Raw genomic sequence first — 22714 nt, 5'->3', positions numbered from 1 at the left:
CTGTGTTGATGGCATCCAACCGTTCAGAAGACTGGATTCCAGCCTTACTTTGCAACACGCTTCTCACCATCTCACAATGGATGCAAAACATCTATCTGAAGCTGGCCACCAAGAAAATGGAGGTACTGACCTCAGGGCATCCTGCTTCACTGTTGTCGGAGTCTTTATTGCTACGTTTAATAGGTCGTCCACTACGTCGTGCCACCCAGGAGAGAAACCTTGGTATAATCTGCCTTTTACCCCTCACATTAGCAGTGTTTTCAGATCTTTTTTCTGGTGCTCAAAATCTTGTGTAGATCCCTCTTCTTGCTTCTTTGTCTTTTAGAAAAACTGTGATATTGTCCAGGGGTGACCATAGCAACACTACTTGTCTTAGTTTGTGAATTTCCTCTCTCAAGACCCTACTCTTTCATAGCAACGCTGCTAGATTAATTTTGGTGTCTCCTTATGATCTGCTTCTTCCCAGTTGGCCAGATGTCCTGTATTCAAGAGGATCCTTTTTAAAAGCCTTGGTAGCTGCCACAAATCATCCATAAAGTGGGGTCCATCTGCCTTCAAACCAGATTTCAGCGCCACTCTCCACCCAGAATGCTAAAATCATCAGCTGAGCTGCTTCTTGTTCCCTGGATGAGGAGGTCAGGACCAGCGGAAGACGTTTTTATTACTTTTCTGCTAAATTATGGACCACTCTCCCTCTGGCATGGCACTCTGCAGCCAATCCAACTGCTTTCTTTAAACACATGAAGACTTGATTTGCCCCCCTTTACCCCAGCTGTCGCGATCTGCTTACCTTCAGCCAAGGGAGTCGTCTACAGGAAGCAGGTCCCATTTATTCACTCAAAATAGGGAGATGAAGTGAACTTTGTGCAACTTGCATACAGATCCTACTCATTAAATGAGCTTACTGTCTACATTTTGTCTTTTTTACTTTCAGGAGCAATGCACAATGAATACAGGGACTACATTTTGATTTAGATTGCTTGAAGGTGTGTGGTTTTGAATTAAGAAACAATAATATATATGTCCCTTCCGCCTTCACGGATTCTTGTGTTTCACACCTTTTTCCCCTTATATAACGGATTGCTTTTTCTGCACCTTTTACATGCATTTCTATTGAATTGGTCTCTTTCTTCTGTCAGCCCAATGCCTCCAACATGTTGATTTTGTTGTGTTCTCTACAGGCACTGGAAGTGAGTGACCACTTTCCTGTGGAGGTGCACCTTCGACCAGATCGCAGGACAGACCGTGAACTTTGACCTGCCTTTGCCACTGGTACAGCATGTAAAGACGGAGAGAAAAAACATTATCAGCAATGCAAGGAAGCGGTTGAACCATTCTGCAGTTCCATGTCGCTGGACCCCAAAGTTTCTCTAGTACAGTGATTCTGAACCTGTGGTTAGGGGGCCCTGGGCGTCCGAAAAGCCTACTCGGAGGGTCCCTAAAGCTTATTCAGAGGGTCCCTGACTGCTTAGAAAATTAAATAATATTAACAGATTAATAAAGTGTATATAAACGAAGAAGCAAAATGTACAATATTAAATATTAAAACATTCTGTAAATGTGAAGGAATCTGAAATTAGAAGCTAATAATGTAGTTAGTATCCGCAGATTGATTCATGAGAGTAGAGCAAGTGCATTAAAAATAATATAATACAGACGATTAGTGGCCGCAATTGAATTTAGAAAAGCTTAAACTTCCTTTCAAAATGCTGATTGTTTTATAATTGCTCATGAATTAAATAAAATATCTAATCACTTGTGTATTTGTTTGATGAATGCTTATTTCTGTATATTTTCTGTATTGTTTTGTGGTTCAAATCATCGAAAATGCTTACGTGGAGTGGCTCAGCTTTCAGTAATCATTAAGACACCCCAGATCCCAAAAAGGATTCAATGGGGGTGTCTGAACTCCAATAATGTTTACACCAGGTGTCGTCAGAAGGTTAAGAACCACTGCTCTAGAAGATGGAACAACTAGTAAGACTTGTGAAAAGCAGGCAGGTGGCTGTATTATAATATGAGAAACTGAGCTGCGGGGGCAAGTGTGCTCTTAAAACAACAGCAGCCACTCCTGGTGATAACTCTGCTGCCATAAGCCCATCAGCCCTTTTCATGGGGTGCAAAATAAATTGACTGGCAGAACCAAGGAACGTGACACAATAAGCATAAAGAGTAGATGGCAGCCTGCATAGTGCATGCGCGCTCTACATACGCAATATGCAGATAGAGATATTTATATATTAATCAAGTGAGTCTTATGGAGCACGACTGGTCACCCCGGGGGTCTCCAGGCCCTGGGTTCGGCGAGCCTTGGATGAAGAGCCATGTCTTGAGCTTCTTCCTGAAATCCTCAAGCGAAGTGGAGAGGTGGTCGTTCCAGGACTAGGTGGCTAGGTAGGAGAAGGAACCCCTACAGTGGCTCCGACAAATGCAGGGAATGTGGGCCAGGGTGAGGAGCGGAGCTCCCTGGCCGGTTGGTGGAACATCAGGTAGTGGTTGGTGTAGGTGGATCCGGTTCTGTGGAGGGATTTGTAGGCTTGTGTGAGGAGTTTGAAGAGGCATCTTTCCTGGATGGGGACCCAGTGGAGAGCTTTACAGTAAGGTTTGATGCTGGTACTTCTCAGGAGGTTGAGGGGGAGCCTTACTGCTGTGTTCTGGATGATCTGGGAGTTGGTTTAGGAGCTGTTTGGTGGTTCCTGCATGGAGTGCATTGCCGTAGTAGTCGAGGTTGCTGGAGACAAGTGCTGGATGACCGCTTTCCTGGTGGAGATGGGGATCCATCAGAAGATCTTGCGGAGGGTGTGGAATGAGGCAGAGGAGACCGCATTGATCTGTTACTTCATGATTTGTCGGTTGCGTGCATGGTCGGTGGAGGTAGGTGAGAAGCAGAGTTTGGTGGGCCACTAGGTGTCGTCCTAGGGAGAAGGCTTATGTACAAAGATTAGTACTTCCGTTTTGTCCAAATTGAGCTATAGGCAGTTGGACTTCATCCAGATGGTGATGTCAGACATGGTGTTTCAGAAGTTAACTCTGGTGGTGTCAGTGTCTTCTGAGACGGATAGGATGAGCTGTGTGTCATCAGTGTATGATAAAGTTCAGGATCATCATCTGTGGGACAGTCTGCATTATAATCCTTCCGGGGGTCTTCATGTGAAGGATGACTAACCCTCCCACCATCCCCCTGATCATCAGGCAATTGTGGCAAATTATTAGTAATTAGTAAATGCTGTTTCGGGGGGAAAGGAGGTGATGAGAAGGGTTAGTACCAACATGTTTCCTTTTTAAAGGAATGTGATAAGTGTCCTCAGACTCAGATCTGAGTTTATGTGGCAATTTGGTTGCAATGTGTCCAGTTTTTGGATTAATGTATAGTTCCTATAGTTTTGGATCCGGTTTTGCAGGCCGGACGTCGAAAAGGGGCTCCCTTGGTGGTATCAGAGCATCTTTATTTTTTGGTGCCGAGGGTTCCAGAGACGGTTTCGGTGTGGAAGGAGTTTGGCCCGAGACTGGTTTCGACCCCAAAGGTTTCAGTTCAGTGCCCGAGTGAGGACGACTCGATCCAGAGCCGGAAGACTTTAACATGTGCCGGTGCAGAGCCCTAATGTGGGGTGTTGTAAAAATGTTCTTGGTGCCAACCGTGGCCCAAAGGTAGAGGTGGGACCGGAGTGTTTTTCTTGGGCTGAGTAGGACTTTGGGGCAAGGGAGGTTTGGTACTCACGATACACTGACATTGCGGGTTGTCTTCACCCATATCATAAAAACAAAAATCACGCTGCAAAACTACTCCTTCCAGTGACCTTTACATTTTGCAGCAATAATCTTTTCTGGGTTCACATGCTGAGCACTGATTTTGTAGCAGTCTCTTGGGAGGCTAAGATGAGTGTGTACTTGCAAACAAGTGTCCTAACATTTTGTCCTGTTGCGATGCCTTCTTGGGCCCACTTTAGTTATCCATTTTTGTTTTACATTTTATTAAGTTTTAGGTTGACAGTTTTAGCAAAGGGGCTCCTTACTGGCTTGAAGGTCTACACAGTAACATTTTGCAAAAGTATGCACAGAAGACTATGTGGCTGCTACGCAAATATTACTTAGCGACACATTCCCCAAGTAGCCCTTTTCAAGCAGGTTCTTGGCCCTTTCCTGAAGTTGTGCGTCAGTTGAGTTGTTGGCACGGTCTACCCTTTAACAGTCACCTTCGTAACTAGTGAGCCTTAACCCAGTGGTTCCCAAACTGTGCGCCGCGGTGCCCTGGTGCACCGTTATCAGTAGCCAGTGGCGCCGCTCCTTTGGGAATAAATCGGTCATGTGCCAGCCCATTTGCAGGGGCGCAGTCTTCTTCCTTTTCTGAGAGGATTAAAAGGACAAAAGAGGAGGCAAAGGTGCGGGCCACGTGCAAGAGAAAGATCCTTCGTTTCTGCTGCATGAAGAGAATTCATCTGCCCTAGCACCTGTAGTGCAACCTCCTGGCCTTAGCACAGAGGACGAGCTCTGAGCCTTTGGTCTCCACCTTTCTCTTCTTTTTCTCTCCCCTTATCTTTTCCTTCTCGCTTCACTTCCCCCTCCCTCAGTTTTTCTCCCCTTGCTGTCTTTTACTCTCGCCCCTTCACTCACTCTTTTGTTTCTCTTTCAGTTCTCTCTTTATACACGTTTCTTTGACCTCGTGTTTCTCTACCAGTCTTTCTTCTCCTTTTATAGCGCACTGATGGCCTTTTTCCCCATGGTACCCTCCTAACTATAATTAGTTTTTACTTCAGTTAAATGATCCACAGAAACTCTTTTTTTAATGAACCAATAGAATCATGCAGATTACTAATAGCTGTAAGTCAAAGCTGATACAACTATATTGTTCAGGTAAAAATAAGAAATTTATTATAATTGGGCTTTCCTGTTTTCAGTTTCTATTTTTGGTAAATTCTGGTGGGGTTTTTTCAATCTTAAAAAACAGTTATCAGTGGTTACACATTTTCGCGCCACTAAAAACAGAAAAACAGTTTTTCCGGTGTTTATCGAACGTTCTGCACTGAAAGAACATGGTATATAGACAGTGTACTTATAGTGTATATGAGGTCCAAATAGATTTTTGCAAATTAATCTTATTGTAGTGCACCACACAATACTTCTTCAGTGAGTCTTTGGGTCATGTGCGCTCGCTCATTCATTCCCATGTAAACTTCTGTGAAAAGGCCCTCTCAGCATTCTTAGCAGATTGGGCTGAGAACCATCAGCTAAGGGGCACAGTTGGGATGACTTTCATTGATGCCACATAAAGCACGAAATGATAAATATTTGCGTTTTAGTTCCTGTGCATTAGAAACCAGTGCACCAGAATGGAATAAAAAGTCAATAGCATCCCTCATTAACTATTAGGATTGTAAAGATGCTTTCAGCATACCATCTAACAAATGGCAAGGATCTACTACAGAGAATCACTTCAGCTCTGGTATCAATTTTGACAGGTCATCACACAACTTTTTTATATACGTAGCTGAATCACTGCAAATACAAACAATATCACTCCAATCTTTGTTGAACTTGGAATGAACCTTTTTTTTCCAGAGCATTACAAGTGACACTGCGTTCCATGTTTTCCAAAAGTCTGGTGTCATGTTTTCACCACTATCCCAGATGCTTGGTGATATATATACTATCAGCAAATCAAAAGGGAGAGAGAGGACTAGGTAAGCCAGTCCGGGTCCCCTGGTTATATGTAGAAATATCAATATAGGACTAGCTACGTTGTATTTAGTGGAACTCAGAAGGTATATCTGCGGGCAAACCCTTAGGTTTGGACATGAAGCCCTCACACACCAACCTAGTTGGTGTCATGCTTCATCATCGGGCCCACCACAGTGACACCGAATGTGTCCCGGGTGTGCTGCGACTCCAGATTACTGAGGAGCTGGTATTCTTGCTGAGTGTGCAGGGCTTCATGTCCAAACCTAAGGGTTTGCCCGCAGATATACCTTCTGAGTTCCACTAAATACAACGTAGCTAGTCCTATATTGATATTCCGATATATATACTATACCTTGCATTGAATGTTTAAAGCCTGCGGTGTTGGCAATTCACCGATCAATACTGACCCACTAGATACTATGGTCTGATGTATTAAGGGTTTTTACCCATTCTCTGTGGGTAAATGTGATGACACATATGAAACCAGCCATTTTACCTATCGGTGAAAGAATCAAATGCAACCAAAATATCAAATACGAGTTTGATATTTCCTGATTCTCTATAGTTCATAAAATAATTAAACTAGACCTAAAACATAACACTAAACCCCTGCATCTTTAGACCAAAGGTCACAAAACTGAAAAAGTAAAAGGAAGAAACAATATTTTAGTGGCATCCCTAAAGAACAAAACTCAAGCAGAATAATGTTAGCCAGTCTCTTACTGCTACTTGTATAACAAAGTTACATTGTATTGACCCCTTCAGGAACAAAACAATGACTTTCACTCTTTTTCCGTTCTTTGAATGGAATTTATTTTGTGGTTGTCCAGGTGTTTTTTCAGTGTTTGTGTTTTCACCGGTGAGGGCTATTTTTCTTTCAGTGGGGTTTTATCAGTTAATATAGGTTTAAATATAAAACCCCACAGCCTAATTATAATCGAACTGCCCAGCACACGAAGCCAGCCTGAGAGTTTCTATGGTTGGTATTTGCATTTTAATTATCATATTTAAGAGCAGGAGGCTGACACTTTGTATAGAGCTGTTGCATGCAACAACTCCAAGCGCCTCGTGATATGGAACCTTCAGTCAATCTTAGCTTTTTAGCCATCATAACTTTGAATTTTGGTACTCATTGGTTTGTTTACTTTTATATTTATGGGAGAGTGAAGAGGGGGCTTGCAATGAGGGGGGAAACAGAAAAAGTGCAAGAAAGAGTGGAAGGACACAGGAGAGTGAAAGGGGGAGATCGAGATGAGGGTAGAAAACGAGTGAAAAACAGAGGAAAGACAGGAGTGAAGGGGGAGCTTGAAATGATTGGGAAACAGAAAAAGTGCAGGAAAGATTGGAATGACAGGACACAAGAGAGAAGGGGGGATTGAGATGAGGGGAAGAGACACAAAAGGAGAGTTAAGGGGGAGCTTGAAATGAGGGAGAAACGACAGAAAAAGTGAAAGAAAGTGGAGGAAAGAGAGGACACAGGAGAGTGAAAGGGGGAGATTGTTGTTTCCCCAATCATCTCAAAGTGAAAGAAAGATTGGAGGCTGGTCTTGCTTACATCCCCCCACCGGTAACAAAAAAAAAAAAAGGTGGGGAGCCACGGCCAACTAGGTCAAGGGAGCCACGGGTTTAAAAAGTTTGGGAACCACTGCCTTACCGATTGATTCAGTTTTGTGCAATTAATACACAACTGCCCATCCCACATCTAGGGTCGTTTTTTCGGCTTGCATTTTGGATTGCTGTTAGACCGGACCATCTTTGGTGTGGTATTCACCAAGACTTTGCGCTTTCTCTACCCTGCGCCTACTGACCTTGTTTTAGCTGGTACTTTACATGGTAAAATTTGTACTCACCCAAAAGGCACATTTACTTTAAGTCCCTAGTAAATGGTACATGTATCGAGGGCCTGTAAAGTAACCGATTTAAGCGTGCTGCAGTACTCATTGTGCGCTTAAAGTAGCACTGTAAAACATGGCTTAGGCCTGCCACAGAAGCCTGCTGTGCAATTTCAAATTGCCATTTCGACCTAGCAAATTAAACCTTTTGCTAAACCATTTCTAATGCTTATAAGTCACCCCTAAGACAGGCTTCTACACTCATATGGCAAGTTGCAGGGTATTTATTAAACCTGGGTGGAGTTCAGCAAAGAAAAAAACCTCAGCCGCAACACACGATGCTCTGCGAGCGGCGGAGTTTTCAGGAAATGCAGTTATCGGTGATTCAGTGCCAGGTGTTTGCCTGCACTGTGCAATCACAAACTGCATCGTGCACACGCTGCTTCCTTTCTGGCACTTCAGCAGCTTTCTCAAACCGAGGAGTAGAGTATACGCGACCACTTGCAATGAGAAATCTGACCGCCTGCGTTGAGAAATCTCTCCAGGTTGATTGTAATTTAAAATACTCTTCAATGGTAAAGTTGGACTTTAAATAACTAAGCTGGAAATAGCACATTTTGCAGGTTTGCATTAGTCTTCCATAACCAACTGCACCTTTATGCCAGAATCACAACTGTTTGTGGCTCTCCTGATGTGGATTTCTTCCTGACAGGAGACAAAAAGGTCCTTGGATGCCGGGGGCATTCCTCTCCTGAAAAGGATTTGGGGTGGGGAGGGTTATGTACCCAGCCCTTCCTGAACATCAAAGAGTAACATTTGAGCTGTGACTGTCCGACTTCTAAAGCTGCCTGCACTGTCACTAGCAAGTGCAGCACACACTTGGACTTACCTGTCTAGGTCTCCTCTGTAGAATAGTGTTAAACCCGGGGAAGGTTAGACAAAGGAGGCATCCCTACACATCGGCTGGCATTGGATATAAAAGTGGCTCCCTCAGAACCTCCCATCAGAATTCTTCTGGACCTATGAGGAAGATTCCCAAGAAAGACTGCCCTGCTGTCTGAGACCTTGATCCCTTAAACTAATAAACCAATTACTTGGTTGATGAAAGTAAATTGACTGATCACACTTAGTGAAAACTGAATTTGCTCTCATTACTACAGTTAACTTGTGGATTCACATGTACGGCTGCTGTGACACAAGTGGCTATATTTTGGGGTGGAAGAGTGAATGTTACGGTGGCATGTGTAACATCTTGCTAATGGCTAGGCTGCTGACCAGTGCCCGCATGGTAAGGCGAGGAGGGCCACATGCAGCCCCCAGGCCACACACTGCACTAGTGCATGAACCTGTACAACAACATGACTAGCTTTTTTGTGGCGTGTCTTCCTGTGACATTAAATATCAGCATGGTTCCTGGCAGCAGATATTGTGCCCCACTTTTGAAAAATGTCCTTTACTACCCATTCTTTTAGCCCCCACTTGTGCGCGGTGCTTGCCTGCCTGGTGGAGTTCCCTGGGAAGGTGCACCATGACTAGTGTTAGCCGTCTCTATGTAGCTTGTGCTATCTGGTTAGCACACAAGACTTTTTGTTCCTCCTTGTCCGTTGACTAGCTGTACATTTTGAAAAATGCATAATATCCACTGGGGGGAAAAGACTAAACGGGAAAGCCTACCTATGTCTAGATTACCCAGATTCCTGTAACTATCACTTTATATAAGCTTTGTGAAAGTTTTTAAATCTTTCATTTCTGCATTTTCATAAATTAAACAAATAGAACTCCACATATTACAGTTTATAGGCATTCTCAAAAGAAAAGATTAAACACAAATGTACACTTGGGAAAAGTGCCCCAGGACATCCGTATGTAGGCGGGACTATTCAGTGCTTATGATCAATGGAGATCCCCTAAAGGAGAAGCATGTTATAGAGATCTGCCAAAGTAGGACAGTGTAGTCCAAGTGGAACTGCGCTACACTACAATGCCCAAACGACACAGGTAGAGCTAGTGGATATCAGCAGTAATCCATACCCACTAAACCCTGAGCACTAGCGTCTGTTGGCGGAAGAAATGTACATGCTGCTGGAGGCCAAACAAATTGTCCAGAGGAACAAATAATATCTGTGCCTACTGCAGGAAGCATCCACACAGTAACACTTGCAGCTCACTAACAAAGATTCAGACTCTTAACCCTCCGTATGAACTACTCCCACATACGATTCGTCAACAGCAGCCATCCAGTAAAGGTATTAGAGTTGAACTTGCTGCTATACAGACATGCCAACACCCTTTGCAATTCCTAAGCGCACAGTTCCAGGACACTCCTCTTTCCACACCAAAAAGACCAGATAAACAGGGCTTTCTCCCCAGGTTGCTAGTTATTCAAACACTCTAAAAGCCTCCTGTTACATAATAGCTCTAGCTTGTGAATACTCACCTCACCAAAAGACTACTCGTCTTTGGAACAATGATAAAGGATGAGGGTTGATCACCACAGTCAAACAGGTTAAATACATTGGTTTCAAAGATTCTTGGGCTTTGTGCCCATCGCGAGCTGCATAAACGGAAAGATATTTAATCAAGAATGCATACAAGTCTGTGCCAAAGAAGACCAATGTGAGCTCCATTAAAATGGGCATTTTCCATGGTTGTACCAACATTTTGCTTACATGCAATCTTGTCCAAATCCTTCCAAGGTTTTTGAAAACTCCATCAAGCTTAACCTCTCCTGCTCACCTGTGAACCATGAGCTACGCCTTAAAGCTCCTCTAATCCCCATTGAGCCCCTACCAGTGGCCCAATGTTCAGCCACCCTCCATCAGGCTGCCACCCACCTAAAGCAATGACGCATAACCAACGACGAAGAAAAACCAGTGGGGAAACCAAAGAAAAGATCCATGATGTTTATTCTGGTTTTCAAACGGCACTGTTGAGGGATTACACCCTCTCCACATTTAGGCAGCATGAAGGGCACGCCACCTGTTCAAGGGGCCTTTAGTGGGGATGTACTTCACACCACAGCCATCGGGCACAAGACGCTTCTCTGCACACATGCTCTCGAACTCATCCGCGTTGAATTTGGTGAAACCCCATTTCTTGGAGATGTGAATCTGGGTAAAAAAAAATTAAGATTGCGTCAGAAAAAAGCTCATGTTTATGAAAAAGTATCAAGCAAGACTGAAGTATTACTCAAGTAAGAGGATCCGTCCTACATAAGTGACAGAGGACCCACAACAATTATGTGCACTAACTTGTCTCCGGGGTCCCTTAGAGCACTCCATACCAGAGATGGAGCACATACACAACCCCAGATGTCACTGTATGCAGCCATTGCACACCACCTCCCCACAGTAAAGGGAGCTGGTCGGCTTAATTGACTGCAAAAATTAAATAGACAATACTACCCTGGCATTGAGAGCATGCAAACTACTCTTATTTATAGTTTTATATAGCGCGAATTTGAATTGGCTAAGAACAAGCGGAGTATCAATACTATCTGTACGAATCTCCAATAGAGCTGAGCTTAAGTCGCACAAGTACTAGTTGACTTACCTTTTGGCGTCCGGGGAACTTGAACTTGGCTCTACGCAGAGCTTCAATCACATGTTCCTTGTTGGAAGCCTTGGTGCGGACAGACATGATCACCTGCCCGATGTTCACACGGGCTACAGTGCCCTGGGGTTTGCCAAAGGCTCCACGCATTCCGGTCTGAAGTCTGGAAGGAAAGAATAGCACTTGGTTAGCCATGTCCAATAGCCGCTATATAGAAAGTGCCCTAATACAGCTCCTTTAAAGTCCCCTCCGGTCCAGCAATAAACCCATGAACTTCAACAACAAGAGCTATAAAGTGTGCAGGGAAGGAAAATGTTACTTGCTCAGTTAGCTTGTTTGCGGCATGTAGTGTTGTAGATTCACATGTCCGCCATCTAGTGTTTGTCTCAGAAAGGTGCAATTTTTCCTCTCCAAAGAAGTCTTACAAGGCACAAGGCATGGGGACTCTTGCTTGAAATGTGTATGACCCTCGACTCCATTGTTAGATGGTTTACTGCTAGGAAGGATAGGACTGATGTGTGAGGATTTTGTATCCTAGTGAGATGACCATGCAATAAGGTAATGTGCACATATTTGTAATTCTAATCCGCACAGGTATCTAGGGAGGGTGGGCGCATGTGAACCTACATCACTACATACCACAAACAGATGCTTACTGGGTAATGTTTGAAGCACGTTTGGCTGTAGTTACACAAGCTTAACAGACTAAAGCAGTTTTCTTCCATACACAGTGGCTAACCTGTGTGGGTTGCAGACTGAAATAAGGTTTAGAACCGCATTACCCACATTGGCTTGCTGTCGTACCATGACTACACATTAATGTTTTGGAAATGTGTTTCCAGAGGTTAGGAAATTTGCCCCTTTTCTTGCCGTTGCACCCACTAGTCGGGTGGTTAAGGGACCCTTTATGTTGGGTCAAAAGGGAACAGCTCATTTTTTTATTTAACCAGGGTGTAATGACAAGTCCTTTATTGGGTCCTTAAAAATATCTGTTGTGGGTCTATGCATAACTTTAATCACCAACAGGTATTTTGCCAAGTGTTGAGTGGATGACTGTCTCCTAGAGGAAATCATCCTCCACTGGTTCGGTGTGGATTAAACCTTATGATAACTAGCTGCCCCACCTGGTAGGTCATAATATGTAGTGGTATCTGGAGGGGAAGGTTTTGCCGGATACATGTTCGGGTCTGTCTCAGGGGATTTGTGGCAAGTGTCCCATAAGTCATCTTGGCTGGAGGTGGGGAGCGAGGGGTCGGGTAGTAGAACATTGGTCCCCATCATCTCAATGGTCTTCAAAAAAATAGAACCCTCTGGGCAATAGTGTGGGTCTGTGGGAGGTTAGTGTGGGTCTGTAGGAGGTTATAGTTCTGGAGTGCGCTCCCTTGGTGCCTGTGGTGGTGGACTGGTGGCCTTGTCACCCTTTGATTTGGTGGCAAGACGCTTCCCAGAGCATCCTCAATAGTTAATGGTCTTTTGGCTGGCTTCTATTTTGTGTGGAAGTGTAGTCCGGATGGGACTGATGTCAGGGTGAATCACCAGCGGTTTGTCTGGATTCGACCTGGTCTTGCAATAGTTTAGTACAGATTGCACAGTTTCGGAGCTACCTTTTGTTTGGCAAAAATGTTCATTCTTTGGTTCCAAAGCTGCTTCCGGCAAAGAGGGTTTCGATGCAGAACGAACGAATGAAGCAGCATTTATAAAGCACATGGCTACCCATGGGCATCCCAGCGCTAAAGACTACAAGAAGCTTCTAAAACGTATCTGGGGAAAAGCCACGGTTTCAACATCTTGCGAAAGTTTAGATCGTTAGTTTCCTTCCGCATCTGAAGCGGGAGGGGGTTCCAAAGCTTGGCGGCATTGCAAGAAAAAAAACGACCTCCACTCTGGCTTTTAATCCTTGATACACAGCCAAGTGCAGTTCACCCGATCGTAAAGGCCTGTTAGCTTGCTATAATTTAGCTAGGGAGGAGATGATCTTAGGTCCTTTCCCATTAAGCAACTTGTGAGTGATACAAAGTGCTTTGAAGTGGACTCTTTCCCGAATGGGCAGCCAGTGCAGAGCTTTTATGGCGGGTTTGGGTCACAGTCGGTAGGGAATTCCCAAAAGGGTTCTTGCCGGACAGTTCTGAATCATTTGAAGTTGAGAGCACCGCCTCTGGGGACCCTAAGTAAAGTACATTACTAAAGTCCAGGCGTGATAAAATAAGCGCCCGACTACAAGTTTTTTGCTTGAAATGGAAGCAAAGGGAGTACTTCACGAAGCATTCTAAGCATGCTAAAGCAAGCGGCAACTACTTTCCTAGTTTGGACTTCAAGAGTGAGATCTGTGTCCTGCCAGAACCCCAAGCTTTTTATGTATGGTTTAGGGGAGGGTGCTAATCCCATTGAAGTCGGCCACATCTCAATTGGTCTAAATAATGCCAGATTACCAAGGAGCAAAAGCACTGTCTTGTCTCCGTTTAGCTTCAAATAGGAGTGGTTCATCCATTTAGCCACTTCAAGACAAGTGCGAAGGCAGGGAGTAGATGTATCAGAATGGTTAAGTGAGACCACTAGCTGAGTGTCAGTGTATGTTATGATGTTCACTCCATAAGGCTGTAGGATTTCTGCCAGTGGAGCCATATAGGCATTAAAAACGTTGGGCTTGACGAGCCCTGTGGGACTCCACATAAAAGAGGCCAGGATTTGGAAGTGGCTTTGCCCTCAAATACCTGGAAGGATCGCCACTCCAGGAAAGATATCAGCCAAATTAAGGCTGTTCCCGAGATGCCCAAATTTGAGGCGGTCAATTAAGTTACGGTGATTCACCGTATCAAAGGCCGTGCTCAAATCCAAAATGATCACGGCAGATGAACCTCCTGAACCGTGGATTTTTCTTGAATCTTCCATGACTGCAAGGAGCGATGTCTCTGTGCCGTGGTAGGAACAAAATCCTGTTTGAGTTGGAGGAAGGAGGTGGTTGGATTCAAAATAGGCAGAGAGTATAATATTTACATGTTTCTCCAGGATTTTACTAATTCCCGGGAGGAGGGAGATTGGGCGATAGTTGGCCAGACAGTCAGGGTCTAAGGTAGATTTCTTTAGTAAGGCTCTGACCATAGCTTTTTTTCCAAGAGAGGAGGGGGGGGGGGGGGGGGGGGGGGGGGGGACTACTCAGACAGAATGGACGAGTTAATCAACTCTAAAATGACCAGACCAACCGTCTGTTACTTGTTTGTGGATCAGGATCATTGGGTGAGCCACTTTTTATTCGATTAACAGTGGCTAACAGACATTTCTAGTCCATTATGGGGAAGGCTGCTAGACATTTTCTTATCCTCTGTATGAGGCTTAACATGCAGAGTGTCTCTCGTCCAATGTTCTTGGTTTCGGTGCCAAAGCAGAGCGGTATCTGCGCTAGAGCTCGCGATTTAAAGTTTCGGCTCATGGTCAATGGGAATGGGCCTTGTGCTGCTCTTTCGGCACATGGCCTAGGTGTCTGGTACAGCTATTCAGTGCAGACGATGGCCCGAAGGCAGTGGTGGCCTGTGTAAAGGCTTCAGTCGGTCACAACAGGAGAGCCGACCCTGCGGGATGGTTTGTTGAGGCTGTAGCCAGGATGGATGGAGCACAGTACTTAGTTTGTCCTGGTGGAAGGTTCTTGATTGAGCTTTGCCACTGAACTGTCACTGAAGGGAGCTCTCATTCGCTGCAGAGGCCTGGGTGTGAGCCCTGTGGTGAACTACTTCGCATCCAAAGATGTCCAGAGTGTCGACTGTGCGTCTTGACATGGAGTCTTACATTCAATAATGTAGTGTCTTTGACCGGAAGAATTGATAGACTTCTGATGACCTGGGGAACGGCACGTTACACATCAGGTTTTAGTCTGTGTAGAAAATTGGCATGGGCAAAATTGAGAGGGCATCCATTCCATCACCACAAGGGATCAGAAATAAGGACTTGCTCCGAAGGCCTACTGGGCCTCAGGCGGCTGGAACATATAGACAAACAACCAATGTAGGCTATGAATAACCACGATCAATGACAACACTTATAGTAAACCCCTAGATTCTAGTTTCGACAAGGTCTAGTTGGAGCAGAGGAGTATACGGCAACCAAACAGCAGAGAAAAAAAAAAAAAAACGATTGAGTGGAAGACCAGGCACATTGCAAGCAAGAGGCGTCAACGTGACTCAAATGACGTTAAAAAAAACACTTATGCCAAGGATGCGCAACTACAGCCACACATGCCTCAAACCAAACGTGTCCCTGCATTTGTCTCCAAGGTCCCTTCAAGCTCTCCATAAAAGAGATGGACACCCTCCAACAGCTGCTGGTGAAAATAAAATGTATGGCTCCTTTATACCTACTAGGACTTCTACAAAGCTGAACCCATCTTTTTATCATCAAATCAGGTTACATGCAGATAAGAATTCTTTTGCTGACAGTCCCGCTTTAAATTATCCAGATTATATAACGGACTGGAACTATCACGTGTTCAGGGGAACAAACATTTGTCTCCAAGGTCCCTTTAAGCTCTCCATACAAGAGATGGAGCACATACACAAACCCAGGATGTCACTGTATGCAGCCATTGCACACCACCTACTGATAGCGGCAGAAGCTGGTCGGCTTAATTGACTGCAAATATCAAAAAACTGTCCCCACACTGGGGAAAGTGCACAACTGAAAAAAGCATGAACTCCACTGAGGGGGATGGACATGTCAATTCAATGCGCGTGCATCATGTATAAATCTTTCCAGTGGTAGACTAAACTAGCTCACATTTAAAACCAAACTATTATTTACACCTCTAGTAAAATGTAAGTGTTGCCATGTGTGCCACAATCATGAATACCTCATTGCACCTTCACACGCTTAAGCGGTCCTCACCTATCAGCACCGGCACAGGACAACATTTTGTTGATGCGGATGACGTGGAACGGATGCAGGCGCACTCGGATGTGGAAGCCATCCTTGCCACAGCTCTTCACCATGTACTTGTTGCAACAAATACGGGCAGCTTCCAGCGCTAGGATTCAAAGGAGGAAAGAAGAATATATCAAAACATACTCTTCCCTCAATAGTTTTGCACGTATCATTAATTTTGAACACTAAACATGCCATGTGGCGGGTCTACCTTGAAGTAATCGGGTACTGTTCTAGCACACTACACCTGCTGCATGTTAATGAACCCTTTTGCTCACTAGACTGCACCCAAAACATGAGTCAACAGATAAAGCAGATTTACTTTTGAGTTAGACAAGCAGCAAGCTGTGGGTGCCACATGTGAAAACGAGTACTACAGCAAACAAGCCTTTAACCTATACAACAGGGGAGAAGTGTGCAACAAATATCCACTGGCACTCAAACCAGTGGAAACCAGCTGCCTGGATCCGGTGCTTACCTTCAGAGGACAGCTGCTCACATTCATCAGACACCATGTGGCCGCATAGTGGGAACTCGTCCACCTTCGCCTTCTTTCTGCCTAAATCGAAAATCCTAATCTTGGGATCTAAAAGACATAGCCAGACCATAATTACAACTGTCCTTAAAATCACCACAAATCAGTTTATATTTAGAAACGAAAAACGTGACAGCTAGCCTAACAAGATCACGAGCATTTCACTTAGGACAGGCACTAGTATTCTAGAGATCCGATGTGTGCAAACCATCTATAATAAAATGATGTTCTTACCGATTTGCATTGCAGCCCACACTAGCAGTTGGTAGAACCCACTGCCAAGAAACAATACGGATTGACGGAGTCGAAATAAGCGAAGTCAAAGGTACACTCTTTCTAAATGTGTATGTTATGGAGTACATTGTGCTTTGATATACTCAAGCAACACTATCAGATACAGGTTAATTTCAAACTGGATAGGTCCATTCATCAAGAATGGACAAACAAAAGGCTAAAACTAACTTTATTTTGGATCCAAGTCAAATCCATCCCTATGACAAGAGCAACTCAAGAGTACGACAGGACAGCACGAACTTCAGTATTACGAAGATACATGAACTTTATTATTCAATAGAAGCTCAAACAGGTTTAGTAAACTATTTCGACTCAAATTAAAATCTGAAAAAGCTTGAAGAAAACAAAAAAGCTTACCAGGAACACCCCTGCAGAAACGGGATTTGGGGTAGGGCTTGTTTTTGCAGTATCTGTAACTGGATACAATTTTAACTAATTACTCGTTTGATCCAAAACAGTAAAATTAAATGTACAATGATGTAATTCCTGTGATGGTTACCTCGATTTTCTATAGCCCAGTTCCCAAACAACCACTTATGTGCTTACCTAGTTCTGTTTTCAAACATGTATGAATTTAAAACCAAAATCATGCGCCTCTAAAGAAAGACTACAGCTTACGCATGCATAGTTTCTTCACTGTATACAAAATCACACCGAGACTGTACATGCAAACATAGGTCACTGGTGCGGATTTTAGAACTGAAAACAAGTATGACAAGAGCCTATAGGAGAAATTGGGAGGAGTGTCAACAAATAAACGGTAAATAGAGGGGAAAAGGGGAACTTGGCAGGACCTGCAATCAGTATATGTACCCTGGGAAGCAAGAGGTTTTACCCATGTTTGATATTTTATTATCCAAGTCTTCCCTGTAATCTTTTCCTGATTGGCATGTGTAACATTGCCCCAAGTCCATTTGGGGATAAATACTATTGTCTGGTTAGTTAAAAGGAAACATTCTCTGCATTGGGTAAAGGTGGAGATGTTCATTGGCCTCAACCAGATCTTAACTAAAATCTAAAGAAAATTTAAGGCCCAAGTTACTCTACTATTAAGTTTCATAGCTACGCCCTTTCACTTGGGAAAGGCGTGAGCTTCGTAGCATCACAAAGTTTCGTTATTCCTCTACCCATCTGGAGGCGCAAGGTTACCTTCTCCAACAGTTCACTCTCCTGATGAACAAATGAGTCTCTCCCCCCCCCCTTACTAGGCTGTTGTGGGCTCCTTGATTCAGGATAAAGAAAGCATGGGTCTCCACCTAGTTCCAAGCCCGTAGAAAAGTATTTATTAGAGTTAGAGAGAATAGTTTTGCCGGTGGCTCTGTACTGACAACCCAGCAGTAGATTTGAACTAGGCTTGCTCACTCTTAGGAGGGCCTGGATATCTATTGCCAGCTAGGATTGTGAATATTTAAAATTCCCTGAATGTTGATGCCCTGAATGTGGTCTACAGTTGACTTGGGCAGAATCCTGAAGCCCCACTTAAGACTACTGTAATTGTATACATCCTGGTTTCCTAATGGCTTCTAAGATTGATACCCTCCAAAAGCTGTTGAAAATAAAAGGTATGGTTCTATTATACCTACTAGGACTTCTACAAAGCTGAACCCATCTTTCTATCATGAAATCAGGTTACATACAGATATTCTGCTAAAACAGTCCTGCTTTAAATGATCCAGATTATACAATTGACTGGAACTATCAAGTGTTCAGGGGAACAAACGTTACAAACACATTTGTCTCCAAGGTCCCTTTAAGCTCTCCATACAAAAGATGGAGCACATACACAAACCCAGGATGTCACTGTATGCAGCCATTGCACACCACCTACTGATAGCGGCAGAAGCTGGTCGGCTTAATTGACTGCAAATATAAAAAAATTGTCCCCACACTGGTAAAGTGCACAACTGTAAAAAAAATAAAAAAATAAAAATAAAATACTAACGAGAATGGACAACAAGGCAATTCAAAGTTGGTGTACCATGTAGAAATCATTTTAATGATCGATTCTAAACTGGAGTAAAATGGGGCACACTAGCTCACATTCAAAACCCTACGCGAGAGGTATTCAATCTGTGGGGTGCAACCCCAAGGGGGGGCTTTGGAGTCATGGGAAGGGGAGCAAATATTCCTCAGCTGGAGTGTCATTCAGGGACTCGTGCTGTAAAATCGAAGCCTGGCAGGCAGCTAAACAAGCCGTTTTGCCAGCGTGCTGCGTGCCTGAAAAATGCAAATGTGGTACTGGCTTTAATTGATCGAATCACTTGAAGCTTCTTTTTGCTTCGTAGCACCAAGAGTTAACAGAGATGTGAAGTGCACACTTGTAATTGTATTTACATAACGCTTACTATTCCCGAGGTGTTCAACAACTATGGTAAAAAAATACCTTTCGGTTCGGTCTGGGCATTACAAAAATCTATTTTGGAAGCACCATTTTGCCATAAAAAGTTTTGAACATTTTGTAGCAATCCATCTTATAATGCAATCCGAGTAGAAAATAACATTTTGCATATTCAGAGTTTTCTGTCACCTCGTAGCACTAAAAATACACTATTCCCCACTGCACCAACCAAGATTTAATTGTGGCTCTAAGGTTGCACAGAGACCTCTGTAGTGCATTAACTAATTGAGGTTTCATAATGAACTGTAGTACATTTCCCCCTAACAACTTTATATTTTTCATTTAAGCCGCCTGCGATTTTATATGTAGCTACATGACGGTGAAAGACTTGAAAAACTTATAGAATATTTTGTTTTCAGCCACATCTTTGACCCCCACCCCTCAGTCAGACTGAAGGCACATCAAGCCCTCCCAAAAAACCATGACTGAGGCAAACTAATATAACCAGGAGTCAGTTTTTGCTAAAATAGAAGCATCCGACCTTAATGTTAAAAATAAAAATATTTTCGAACAGAATGAAAGATTGAGACCACTCCCAACCCTGGAATTAAGGAAAGTATCCTACTTGAACCTTGCAGTTCATCATTATGATTGTAAATGGTAGGTTTGAATTTTATTTGGATGAATGATACTCCACAACCGTGCACTAAAGTTGCATCCCATGCATTACAGCCATTATACCCAGGGCCACTGAAAATCTGCAGCCGTCAATTTTTGCATAATTATAGTTTTGCTGCATAATCCAAGGATTAAAAAAAAAATGTTATTACTTAAAACGTTCAAAAGTTAAATCAGCAACACGTGTTGTTACGGTAAGGCTCTCTGAAAAGCTGGACTGGTCACCTTTTAGTTGCTTATTGCTATATTTGGGAGTTAAACTGATGACACAACCGAAGATTGATTATCACCCTGGAGAAAAACAGGCTCATCCATCATATAAGTTAAGAAAGATGTTCCCCGAATAGGTGGTGTCAAAAATATGCTTTGTGAGAAATAAACTATTGTGCACTTTAAGGTAATTTGTTTTTGTAGACCTTTTAACTTTTTTGTAAGCCTCTGACACTGAAACAGTCGCCCACAAACCTCTGGGTTGCTGAAAACTATTTTATATCAGATACCCAGTGTAAAAATGATTTGCTGCGGAAATTGTGGGCATTTATGGTATTCGATAAGGAGGTTCCAGGCTCTAATAAAGTTGGTCTTTAGGGGGTGCTTACGCCTAAAGATTCGTTTGGAGCGGGGGCGGGATTCAGCATCAAAAAGTTTGAAGCCCTCTGCCCTAAACTAATACTCTAACGATAATGGACAAGTCGCATCATGGGATACTAGGTCGTTATTTAAAAGCACGTGGTGGCAGCTGCATCACCATGGTGCCTAAATGTGAAGGCCCCATAATGACATGACAAACACATGAAAGCTCGCCTAGATTGCCACACAGAAAACAGATGCACCTGCAATTATTTGATATTGACGTCACAAAAAGAAGGCTGTCAGAAAGGAGGGGCTACTTTTAATAAAAGCGTGATTAGCATGCAACTTACTTTGCTAAAGACAAGCACAAAACTCCCATGTCAAGAGAGCAGTAGCAGCCTTAACCTGATCTGTGTGCCACCGACAGGCAGGGGCCACCCTGGCTCGACTAGTGCCACGACAGATGACTCATGCACACACTGTTAATGGCACCATGCCCGGCTCAACTTTAAGAGCGTCTAGAGGTGGGGGCTTTAATTGCAGTGCCGACTGGGGCTTTGTGGCACTATGTGCACCCTGGGCCAGTAATATTGCGTTCCTAGGACACCTTCTAAGACACCCTGGTACCCCCCCTAGACTAACACCCTGGTGGTGCCCCCATACTAACACCCCCCCTTTCATAAACTCACCCGGCACCTAGCCCCAACACCCTCCCTTAACCACATGCCTCGCACGAAAGGGGCCTCACAACCTTTCCTGGAAACGTGCAACTCCTTCCCACTCCGGACAGAGCCCCTCCAAGGCCCACCACCTCTTACCCTCCCCCCCAGGCAGCACATGGTACACCCCGGGTCTGGTCACTTACCATCGCGCGGGACGGCGACCCATGGCGGCTGCTGCTGGTCACCTGCGGAGTAAGAGGGAGAACCGTTAGCAGAGAGCGTGGGGGTCTGGACGGAGCACAGATGACGAGGCGGGGGGATAAACCCCGACGAGGCCGGGCCAGCTCAGCTCAGCCGCCGCCATTTCACTCACCTCGCCGAGCGGAAAGAGAGAGGTCCCGCGCAGGCGCGCTGCATATAAGTCTGGGCCTGTCCCACTGGCACTCACTTCCGGCGTGGCGGACATGTTTGAACGGGATCGAGGCAGCAAGCAACAAGCGAAGAGACGTGGGCGTGAATCAAACGGCCATCTTTCCACGGGCAACTTCTCTTATAACCAATGTAATGCGTGACTTTGCACCTCAAAACAGACTTGCTGAGGGAGTCCTTAACAGCAGACACAGGAGCGGCGTCCATGTTGGATTGGGAACCTTCCGTTTAAAGCGGGTCTGACTTTCTATGGACTATTACGTCTTTAACATTTACCATGCAAGGACGTGGCTGTTTCACATAGAAAGGCGGTCTGCATTTAAACTAGAAGAAAGAACAAAACAAATGTGTCGCGAGGACCTCCGGCACACTTCTTACACAGAGGGGATATTAATATTATTAATAATAATTATCATTATTGGATTAATATTATTGTATTATTATTATTTAATTTTACTCTACTCCATGTCCTAACAACTAAAGACATTTTACTCATTTGATTTCTAAAGTTTACAACCAAAAACTGCCTCAATATTTGTATCAAGACTTTCTGAAGCAGTTTGGCAGATGAAACTTTAATTTTAGGAGCTGTAGCTTCCTCCCCATTCCTGGGGCATGTGTAAAGGTTTGTATTATGTACCAGTTCTCATACGTAATTTTATTAATTGACTGAAGTCCCTCTTTGCTTTTCATTACTGTTTGACTTAAGCTGTATGACATACTTACCTGTTCTATGTTCTTGGCGTGCGCACCTTCAAACATGATTATGTTTGAAAGTGCATCGCTCGTGATGTCGACCTTCAACGAAGCATGTAAGTTATTGAATAGATATTAACAGCCCATGCTTCGTTGAGGATGGACACACTCACATGGTCAAGCTGTTGTGCTTAATAAACTTACCTCTGGATTTGTACTTCTACCTGGTCCGCTCATCTTTTGAAATCACAACGCAGCACTTCCACATTTGTCGACGAGTTTTCTGCAGCTTTTCCACTATTTTTGTGCACTTGGCTGAATCTCCTGTTCGTCAGCCTTCCTCCGTCGACGATCTGCTTCTTTTTAATCTCCGATGATCTCTAGTTGATGCCCGCATTCGACCTCTTACTCCGCGCCGGCTCTGACCTACACAGCAACTTTTACACATTTAAAAAAAAAATCTTTTTATTAGTTTCAAAACAAAGAAGGAAATAGACATATCAGGTGCCATACATCCAGACGTAATAATAAGGCGAACAGA

General features: G+C 43.9%; 2 protein-coding genes and 3 non-coding genes across 5 annotated transcripts in view; 1 reads left to right on the top strand and 4 right to left on the bottom strand.

Annotated features, from left to right (window-relative positions):
* LOC144785007 (deoxyribonuclease-1-like) overlaps window positions 1-1761 on the top strand; it is a 95879-nt gene extending 94118 nt beyond the window's left edge. Inside the window, exon 9 of the mRNA XM_078664126.1 lies at window positions 1182-1761. Within this exon, the coding sequence (XP_078520252.1) occupies window positions 1182-1256 (75 nt within the window). The 3' untranslated portion in view covers window positions 1257-1761. The remainder of the gene's footprint in view (window positions 1-1181) is intronic.
* An 8636-nt stretch (window positions 1762-10397) lies between these two features.
* On the bottom strand, window positions 10398-21360 carry RPL10 (ribosomal protein L10). The gene is made up of 6 exons (XM_078664631.1): window positions 21252-21360; window positions 17155-17213; window positions 16447-16554; window positions 15933-16071; window positions 11061-11223; window positions 10398-10618 (listed from the first exon to the last, which is right to left on the bottom strand). The coding sequence occupies exons 1-6, from the start codon at window positions 21272-21274 to the stop codon at window positions 10463-10465; spliced, it is 648 nt and encodes a 215-aa protein (XP_078520757.1). The 5' UTR covers window positions 21275-21360; the 3' UTR covers window positions 10398-10462.
* LOC144786329 (small nucleolar RNA SNORA70) lies at window positions 10758-10891 on the bottom strand. Its single transcript, XR_013602134.1, has one exon. It is a non-coding gene; the product is annotated as a small nucleolar RNA SNORA70 (small nucleolar RNA).
* LOC144786330 (small nucleolar RNA SNORA70) lies at window positions 15552-15686 on the bottom strand. Its single transcript, XR_013602135.1, has one exon. It is a non-coding gene; the product is annotated as a small nucleolar RNA SNORA70 (small nucleolar RNA).
* On the bottom strand, window positions 18529-18663 carry LOC144786331 (small nucleolar RNA SNORA70). Its single transcript, XR_013602136.1, has one exon. It is a non-coding gene; the product is annotated as a small nucleolar RNA SNORA70 (small nucleolar RNA).
* Window positions 21361-22714: the final 1354 nt, after the last annotated feature.

Source organism: Lissotriton helveticus, chromosome 10 (assembly GCF_964261635.1).
Source record: "Lissotriton helveticus chromosome 10, aLisHel1.1, whole genome shotgun sequence".
Lineage (NCBI taxonomy): Eukaryota > Metazoa > Chordata > Amphibia > Caudata > Salamandridae > Lissotriton > Lissotriton helveticus.
This window is presented reverse-complemented; position numbering and strand designations above follow the sequence as displayed.

Excerpts from the sequence above, each read along its gene's own strand:
- RPL10 (XM_078664631.1), bottom strand. The coding sequence starts at position 21,274 with ATGGGTCGCCGTCCCGCGCGATG. Across the intron at positions 17,214-21,251 it reads GGTCGCCGTCCCGCGCGATG|TTACAGATACTGCAAAAACA; the intron begins GTAAGTGACCAG and ends AATTGTATCCAG. Across the intron at positions 16,555-17,154 it reads TTTCTGCAGGGGTGTTCCTG|ATCCCAAGATTAGGATTTTC; the intron begins GTAAGCTTTTTT and ends TATGTCTTTTAG.